Source organism: Littorina saxatilis, linkage group LG13, assembly GCF_037325665.1.
Source record: "Littorina saxatilis isolate snail1 linkage group LG13, US_GU_Lsax_2.0, whole genome shotgun sequence".
Lineage (NCBI taxonomy): Eukaryota > Metazoa > Mollusca > Gastropoda > Littorinimorpha > Littorinidae > Littorina > Littorina saxatilis.
Genome location: NC_090257.1, coordinates 20607816 through 20617815, shown reverse-complemented (window position 1 = coordinate 20617815; position 10000 = coordinate 20607816). Strand labels below are relative to the sequence as shown.

Here is a 10000-nt window from a genome sequence, read left to right as displayed (position 1 = left end):
AATAATGACCGAGACTGTCAGTACTTCCTTCGCGTGACGTCTAACCCTCTTACGTCATAATGTGACGTCAATGTAATGTGACGTCTTCAAATGTTAGAGTTTCTACCACAGACATACACACGCACATACGCACGCACGCATGCACGCACGCACAGACAGACAAAGTTACGATCGCATAGGCTACACTTACGTGAGCCAAAAATCAGTCATCACCGAGACAACGTGTAGTAAGACTTGACTAGCTGAAGACTGAGACGGGTCCCCATCGTCTCCGTGAAGCAAGCGATCGTAGTACCTACGTATAGCTATTACTGAGAGAGCTCTGTAAATCCCTCTGGCTCTGTCTGTCTGTCTGTCTGTCTGTCTGTCTGTCTGTCTGTTTGTCTGTCTGTCTGTCTGTTTGTCTGTCTGTCTGTCTCTCTCTGTCTTTCTCCCCCTGTCTTTCTGCCTCTGTCTCTCCCTCCCTCCCTCCCTCTTCTCTCTCTCTGTCACTCTCTCTTTCCCTCCCTCTCCCTCCCTCTCCTTCCCTCTCTCTCTCTCTCTCTCTCTCTCTCTCTCTCTCTCTCTCTCTCTCTCTCTCTCTCTCTCTCCCTATCTCTCTTTCTCGTATGTCAGCCCCTTTTCAACAGCAGTTCCAAGCTCATGAAAGATCACTGACAATATTTCTTGTTTTCTGTAGATTCGTGGCGTTTTCGCACAAAGCGTGTACTCGCCAGTCTTCTTCGGCTGCTGGGTCAATTCTCTCCGGTAAGTAGGTGTATATATAGTGGCCGTGAATTTGACCTTAAAGTCTTTCAACAAGAATACAATCAAAATATACTCACCAGAAACCAGCAACATGAACAAATAAACACAAATATTCGTGTTGATTTGTGCATGTTGTTATCCAAAGGGCAGGAGCTACCTTCAAATACACCGTTTTTCTTATCCAAGATATGTTTTGTTCGAAACGAATTTCTCCAGGAAAAACAGTTAAAGAGATACAAATGTTGCTTTGTGGGTAAAAACAATTATGAAAACTGAAAAATGTGTATTTCTGTAACTGTTTTTCCTAGAAAAAATCGTTTCGAACAAAACATCTATCAGAATGTCTAAAACAATTCTGCAAAAGTACAAATCATTCCGATGAATCGTTTTGTAATTATCTTGTCATCCGTGAACTAACATGTTTTGATTCATCGCTTTGCTTATTTTTCATTTAATAATTTGTACTAAGTCAATCTAAAAGCACATTTTGTTTTTGATCATACACTATTAGTCTACATACATTGAAGCAAAAGCACACCGAATTTTAACACAAACAGTTCTGTTTCATGAATGTTGTGGTCAAATGACTTGGATAAGAAAAACGGTGTATTTGAAGGTAGCTCCTGGCCAGCTTCCAAGGTGAAAAATGACAAAAAACGTTTTCAAATCTTTCTGCCATAGCATTTCAGAAACACTGCTGATCTTTCCCATTTTTGGCTCATATATTCTTCAAGTGTGTCTGACCGCTCAGACATAATTCAGTTAAATGTAATAGAAAGTTTTGATATCTAAAAAAAATAAAATAATTAAATATAAAAAAAACCATGACGAACATGTATGATAATCATTACACAAATAACTCTTCATGCAAGACAGATACAGACATGAAATTTTACACACTTATCACAAATTGAGCACTAAACAGTGTGCTATTTTCACAAGAGTGTATTTTGGAGATTTTTTTTTTATATCCTGAAATTAGGACTTTTATGTGACTCTCATAATGATGTTTAGATTTGCTCTAATGTTCCAATAAAATGTGCCTTTGTTATCAATTATGCAGCACACAAAATTTTATTTGATTTCATCAAATAGTTTTTTAGATGTGTGGAAAATAGTGACGGTATATGTGTAAAATGCGTTTTCGAGAAAAACGAGTTTGAAGTTTAAGATAACTTTAATATGACTGTTGTGCACGAGTCAGATGAGAATGCCTAATTTATTTATTTTTCAATGAAAATACGTCTTTCTACCGAGTTTGGCTGTCGAATCAAGCTTGTAGATTCGGTTTCGCTGAGCACAGTGGTCTTTGAATGAATCGTCTGCTACATTCCAAACCGAAGAAATGTACTTTCAAAGTTTTTGAATATTTAATGAGCTGCCACAAGGGATTTTTTGACACCGCCCTGATGCACATTTAATTAAAATTAAAATATTTAGGTTATCTTTTGCCCAAAAACTATCGCATAGTGTGATCGTTGAGTGGTTTAGGTAAATAAAAAAAAATGTTAAAAAAATTCATTTTTCACCTTGGAAGCTGGCCTTTGTTGTAGGTGCTTATGACGGCTTACTAGTGCCAAAACCTGGGGTTACCCATTATCACGTGATAATTACTAATTAACGCTGTCAGTTACTGTTTTCACTCGTTAGTTACTCATTTTCACGGGATAATTAGTAATTTTCACGGGAAAATGACTAATTTTTAGTTTTGGCACTAGCAATCCGTCAGGAAGTGAGCCAAAACTAAAAATTAGTAATTAACAGGTGAAAGTTAGTAATTTTCCCGGGAAAATTAGTAATTAACACGTGAAAATGGTAATTATCAAGGGAAAATTAGTAATTTTCCCTTGATAATTACAATTATGAGGTTTTGGCACTAGTAATCCCTATGACGGCTTACTAGTGCCAAAACCTGGGGTTACCCATTATCACGTGATAATTACTAATTAACGCTGTCAGTTACTGTTTTCACCTGTTAGTTACTCATTTTCACGGGAAAATTACTAATTTTTAGTTTTGGCACTAGCAATCCGTCAGGAAGTGAGCCAAAACTAAAGATTAGTAATTAACAGGTGAAAGTTAGTAATTATTCCGGGAAAATTAGTAATTTTCCCGGGAAAATTAGTAATAAACACGTGAAAATGGTAATTATCAAGGGAAAATTACTAATTTTCCCTTGATAATTACAATTATGAGGTTTTGGCACCAATAAGCCGTCATAGGTCCTCTCACCTACAGTCCTTTGTTCCATTTCTAAAGTCTTTCGTTAATTGTACTTTTTCACTTTTGCGAAGTCTATTTCACAAAGCTGGTTGCTGCACGACGCTTTAGGCACTAAATGTTCGGTAAAGAGACTTCGCGAAGTCCACTTCGGCATTAATTAAGGACAGCATTTAGTTCCAAGTGGTAGAGATTCGAAATAAAGTGTGCACATCCTCCTTTTTATATTTAGTCAAGTTTTGATTTTCGTTTTGTTTGTTTCTTTCTGGATGATTGGTTTGTGGTGTTGATCTTGACTAAATGTTTTTATATCGCTTCACGCGACTTGTTCGTTGTTGTTTTACGTCGTCTCTTCCTTTGTTCCGTGTTATTTAAAGGTTGTCAAAGTATTGTGTCAATTGTATGTTCAGAGGGGGGGAGGGGGGGGGGGGGTTCACGAAGTACACAATACTACAAATGGAACATAAACATTAACTTGCTTATACCATAGTATAGTCATTTACTAATATAAACCCAACCTGACCAATACAGACACATCTTCTGTTAGTATGTTAGCAAATGCATAACCAATGACATTTGAATTTGTCCCTGTACGCAGGTCGGACGGTCTAATGGCAGACGTGAGCCTAACTTTCCAAAACAGTCGGCCTAATACAATCAAAACAGGCCCTTCATCTGACGCGTTATCGACACACAAAGACGGAACGGACCCAAATCCACCAATCATCTCGCTCAACGCCAGTCACGTGACTGCAGTACTCTTCCAATCTGCACACCACGTGATTCAGGACTCGACCGTTCATTGGGTACTCGGGAAACTAGCTCTGGATCCATCCAGCTTGCTGCCTCCAATGAAAACTCAGAGGGCTGTCGACGGGGCTGGGTACCGTGGATTTGCAGATGATCGAAAAGGCAGTGAACCGAACAGAAAGGGAGAGGACAGTAAGAGTCGACCCGAGTTTACTGTGCCAACTACCAGATCTCCTGGTGAGTTTTGTCACTTGTCTTTCCTTTTTTTAAATTTTTTTTATTAATCATAAAGGGTACATATATAAGTACATACTAGATGAATACCCGCTTCGCCGGGTACGGCTTCGCCGGGAAGAAGTAGAGCCGAATACCCGGCTTCGCCGGGGACCCGGCTTTGCCGGGTGTACGACGGCTTCGCCGGCGCACCGTACGAAGGAAGGGAGATAAACGCGCAAAACACTGGAGAAGATAAGGAAGAGTTACTGGGAATGGATGTACAGAAAAACCAAAATCGGTTCAGCGCTGCGCGCTGAGAGCACGCACGTGTTCAACATTTTCCACGATTGTGTCCGGGGTCTACCTGAATATGCCCACCAAATTTGAAGCAGATCCATCGAGAACTTTGGCCGTGAATCGTGAACACACAGACAGACAGACACACACAAGCCGTATATAGATATAGAAAACCTAACATACATCGTACAAGAAATAAACATCATCGTTTCTTTTCATTAATAATGCTTCCTTCCGTGTATCTTGAACAAGGCATCAGACACAAGGATATTATCTAATACGAGGGGGAGGTTGAAAGTAAGGCGGGGAGAGAGGGAGAGGGAGAGAGAGAGAGAGAGAGAGAGAGAGAGAGAGAGAGAGAGAGAGAGAGAGAGAGGGGGGGGAGAGGGAGTGAGAAAGAGATAGAGAGAGAGGAATAGAGAGAGAGAGAGAGAGAGAGAGGGAGAGAGGGAGAGAGAGAGAGAGAGAGATAGAGGGAGAGAGAGAGAGAGAGAGAGAGAGGGAGAGAGGGAGAGAGAGAGAGAGAGAGACGGAGAGACGGAGAGAGAGAGAGAGAGGGAGAGAGAGAGAGAGAGAGAGAGAGAGAGAGAGAGAGAGAGAGAGAGAGAGAGAGAGAGAGAGAGAGAGAGAGAGAGAGAGAGAGAGAGAGAGAGAGTCTTTCTAGTGCGCTGTCGCCAATCTTCTCCCACATAATATCATCTCCCATATATATCTTAATAGATAAGAAATAATTCAGCCAAAAACACATCTCGTAGTTTCATGGCGATTTCATCCCATTTGGTCAAATGCATCTCCTATACCCCGAGAAAAAAAAATAAAAAAAATCATCAGGTTGTGTGCAAAAAGTATCGGACAATAAAACCTTCCCAAACATAATTTTTTCTGGGAGCACTGATTTTTGGGGAGTAGAGCTATCATTAGAAATATATAACTGTAATTAAGGAAATCTAACAGAAGCGTAATTGTCATACAGCCCTTCAAATAGCTACAATCATGTCGCTAAGTGTATGCTGATGAGAGAAAATACTGTCGCAATCTAAGCTATTTCTCTTATGTCAGCTCAAAAAACATTTCCTTCGTATGGTTTGATAAATACACAGGCTCCTCAAGACCGAGAATATGAGACACATGACATGATAATGATATTAATTATTTATATTGTGTGTCTTTGACGCGCGCTCGTGTGCATGTGTGCGTGTATGTGTGTATGTGTGTGTGTGTGTGTGTGTGTGTGTTTGTATGCGTGTGCGTGCGCGTGTATGTGTCCGTGTGTGTGTCCGTGTTTGCGTGCGTGCGTGCGTGTGCTTTACAGCAATCACCATGACGTCAAAAGACGGAACTGAGGGAACGGGAGAGGTTTACGTTCAGTGTGACGTCACAGACCCTGGAGAGTGGCGTCAGTTGCAAATATTATTCCACGATGCGGGAAACTCTCCTGCCGTACACCTTCTGGAACTCACCCCTTTTGCGGAGCCTCGTTTTCTACAAAACTCAAGAATGACGTCACAGGTGCGCGTCGTGGCGAAAATGACGTCAGAATGGCTGGAAGTGAGCCTGCATATCATTAAACCCATCTGTAACTCGTCGGGAACGTACTCGTGTTGGGCGAACACTACTCTGTCAGATAAACTGATGTCAGTTACAAACCTCGTCGTTCACAGTGAGTGCAGATATGTTTGGTTGATCACTTTTTCATAGCTGTTTTTCAGCACACAATGCCAAGGGTTACATTCCATTATTGCCTCCTACATAAGTGATGCCAACACTGTTTCTACTCCAGATTCGGGAGTGTTGAACTAAAGTCAGCAACAACAACAATAACAACAAACAAGAAACAAGTCGCGTAAGGCGAAATTACTGCATTTAGTCAAGCTGTGGAACTCACAGAATGAAACTGAACGTAGTCCGCCGCTAGTGCAAAAGGCAGTGAAAGTGACGAGCCTGTTTGGCGCGGTAGCGGTTGCGCTGTGCTTCATAGCACGCTTTACTGTACCTCTCTTCGTTTTAACTTTCTGAGCGTGTTTTTAATCCAAACATATCATATCTATATGTTTTTGGAATCAGGAACCGACAAAAAATAAGATGAAATAGTTTTTAAAACGATTTCGGAAATTTAATTTTAATCATAATTTTTATATTTTTAATTTTCAGAGCTTGTTTTTAATCCAAATATAACATATTTATATGTTTTTGGAATCAGAAAATGATGAAGAATAAGATGAACGTAAATATGGATCGTTTAATAAAAAATATGTTTTGTTTTAATTTTCAGATTTTTAATGACCAAAGTCATTAATTAATTTTTAAGCCACCAAGCTGAAATGCAATACCGAAGTCCGGCCTTCGTCGAAGATTGCTTGGCCAAAATTTCAATCAATTTGATTGAAAAATGAGGGTGTGACAGTGCCGCCTCAACTTTTACAAAAAGCCGGATATGACGTCATCAAAGGTATTTATCGAAAAAAAGAAAAAAACATCCGGGGATATCATTCCCAGAAACTCTCATGTCAAATTTCATAAAGATCGGTCCAGTAGTTTGGTCTGAATCGCTCTACACACACACACGCACAGACAGACAGACAGACAGACAGACACACACACACACACATACACCACGACCCTCGTCTCGATTCCCCCTCTATGTTAAAACATTTAGTCAAAACTTGACTAAATGTAAAAAGCGAAATTGTGTAACTTAACAAAAACATTCAATACCGTGTCATTTCATTCAAACTTTTGCCATTGAAGGCACTTTACTTGGCTCTCTGGCACACTTCTCGGATCCCTGTTGTGTTTAAAAACAGGTCACGGAACCACTTCTGAGTTTTGCATGGCTACCTTGCATATTTCTTGATTTATGTAATTCCTACTGATAATAATAAGAACATTTATATAGCGCTAAATCAAAAACTTTTGTTAAAAAGGCTTGCTCTAAGCGCTTGACATCTAAACTAAAACGTCATTCACACTCTTTACAATGATGTACAAGAACTTCATGTCACACTCTTTCATTCAGTATAGCACCATTCACACAGTTGTTATTCTGTACAAGACAATAAGTTAGTCTAACATTTAGAATGTTCATAAGATGAAAACAAGAGAAAACCAGACTGATTAAAACAACTGCTTAGTGCTAACAAAGCATGAATCTTAATGATAACGTAATACAGTCAAGTAGCTGTCGAACTCACAGAATGAAACTGAACGCAATGCAACGCAGCAAGACCGTATACTCGTAGCATCGTCACTCCACCGCCCGTGGCAAAGGCAGTGCCCGTGGAATTGACAAGAAGAGCGGGGTATTCGTTGCGCTGAGAAGGATAGCACGCTTTTCTGTACCTCTCTTCGTTTTAACTTTCTGAGCGTGTTTTTAATCCAAACATATCATATCTATATATTTTTGGAATCAGGAACCGACAAGGAATAAGATGAAAGTGTTTTTAAATTGATTTCGAAAAAAAAAAATTGATAATAATTTTTATATATTTAATTTTCAGAGCTTGTTTTTAATCTAAATATAACATATTTATATGTTTTTGGAATCAGCAAATGATGGAAAATAAGATAAACGTAAATTTGGATCGTTTTATAAATTTTTATTTTTTTTTACAATTTTCAGATTTTTAATGACCAAAGTCATTAATTAATTTTTAAGCCACCAAGCTGAAATGCAATACCGAACCCCGGGCTTTGTCGAAGATTACTTGACCAAAATTTCAACCAATTTGGTTGAAAAATGAGGGCGTGACAGTGCCGCCTCAACTTTCACAAAAAGCCGGATATGACGTCATCAAAGACATTTATCAAAAAAATGAAAAAAACGTTCGGGGATTTCATACCCAGGAACTCTCATGTCAAATTTCATAAAGATCGGTCCAGTAGTTTAGTCTGAATCGCTCTACACACACACACACACGCACACACGCACGCACATACACCACGACCCTCGTTTCGATTCCCCCTCGATGTTAAAATATTTAGTCAAAACTTGACTAAATATAAAAACCTATATGCTAAAATAACTTCGAACTTTTAAGAACTTCTTATAAGATACACAGCACATCTAGATAAACACCAGAATGATAAAACAAAAGGCAACTCGTTAAAACTATTAAATGCATCAATGTCTAAAACACGAAAGACTCAAATATAAGATACACAATTCTCTAGAAACCGACCTGCTCAAAGTAAACCATACCCACCCCCTCCCTACCCACCCCCAACCCTCCTCCTACACTAAATACTAATTATTTCTGATGCAGGTGTCGATCGCGTGAGCGCTAGAAAACTTTTTTTTGTTTTGTTTTTGTTTTTTGGCGTCAATTGTGAATGATCAGGTGGATCGCATTGATACGTTCGGATTCTTTTGTCTACATACAAGAAGCACTTCAGGTAAAATGTATTATCGTTACAGGTATTTGTTTAGATGAATGAATGACTCGGGAATGGAAGCTTTAGCAGAGGTACAAAATGTCGCAATATTGTTTCGCAGAGTTTAAATATATAAACTGATAAAACTATGATTACTGTGGCATCTGTTGTTTGTTGGGACAGTAGTATTATTATAATTATGAGCAGTAGGAAGTTAAGGGGGGTAGGGAGGTGGTGGTGGTGGTGGTGGTGGTAGTGGTGGAGGTGTTTGTGTCTTGGTTGTTGTTGTTCTTCTTCTTCTAAAGTTGCCCAGATAATTTAAGATACAACAGCGTGAGTGCATTGTCATTTGCCTGCGACAGGTCGACCTTCAAATCCCGTCCTTCGCCTTCCCACTGACGTCATCGAAGGTCACGCACTTCCAGAGCCTATTCGTTGCCATGCCTACTTAGGAAATCCTCCGGGAAGCCTCAAACTATTCGCCAGCGGTGGACAGAGCTGGAAGGAGCTTACGGAAGCGGATGGTTTGACCTTGACCTACAACAAGCAAGGTTGTGGCCTTGCCGGCGAGTTGACCATGACCTCTCCTCCAGGGGTCAACGGTACGGAGGTGGTGTGCGTGGTGGATAATGCCGATGTTGACAGGCGGGGCGTTGTCATGGAGACACGTGCCATTTTGCTGGAGATTCCGTGTAGGTGTACTGGTCGTGTGTGCATGTGTGCATGTGTGTGTGTGTGTGTGTGTGTGTGTGCGTGCACGCGCGTGTATGCATGCGTGTTTGTGTGTAAGGGGATGATGTGTGTGTGTGTGTGTGTGAGTGTGTGCGTGTGTGTACGTGTGTGTGTGCGTGTGTATATGTGTGTGTGCGTGTGTGTATGTGTGTGTGTGTGTGTGTATTTATAGGGAGCTTGGCGTGTGTGTGTGTGTGTGTGTGTGCGAGCTTAAAAGTATCAGTCTTATACCATAACGATCCTTGTCCTCTACGCGCCTCTGTGTTTTCTACCATCGACCTTTTTTTTTTACAACAAACATCTCTTACTCATATATTATATTCAACGTTTCCAAGCAATGAGCTCTACAATTTAGACCATGGTCTTTTTGCACGCACGTTTAGCTGTCATCATATAGTGTGCACACGGTAAAATGCATTCTTCTTCTTCTTCTACTTCTTCTACGTTCATGGGCCGAAACTCCCACGTACACTCGTGTGTTGTTGCTGTTTTTTTTATTTTGTAAGAGTGGTTTTCAAATCCTTTTTTATCCCGCCATTTAGGCAGTCATGCGCCGATTTCGGGGGAGTCAGTACAGTTTCAAAACACGTGATGATTTACAAAATTCAATCAAGGATGTATTCTTGTTTTCAGTGTCATTATGTGAAAGGGCATTTTTGATGATATA

General features: G+C 40.1%; 1 protein-coding gene and 1 long non-coding RNA gene across 2 annotated transcripts in view; one reads left to right on the top strand and one right to left on the bottom strand.

Moving 5' to 3' along the window:
• Positions 1–10000, bottom strand: part of LOC138983859 (uncharacterized) — a 410309-nt gene that overhangs the window by 133775 nt on the left and 266534 nt on the right. The gene's annotated exons all lie outside the window — the stretch shown is intronic.
• The window catches only part of LOC138946055 (uncharacterized), a 7373-nt gene continuing 943 nt past the window's right edge, over positions 3571–10000 (top strand). The window contains exons 1-3 of the mRNA XM_070317575.1: positions 3571–3954; positions 5543–5890; positions 8964–9293. Of these exons, the coding sequence (XP_070173676.1) occupies positions 3579–3954; positions 5543–5890; positions 8964–9293 (1054 nt within the window). The 5' untranslated portion in view covers positions 3571–3578. The remainder of the gene's footprint in view (positions 3955–5542; positions 5891–8963; positions 9294–10000) is intronic.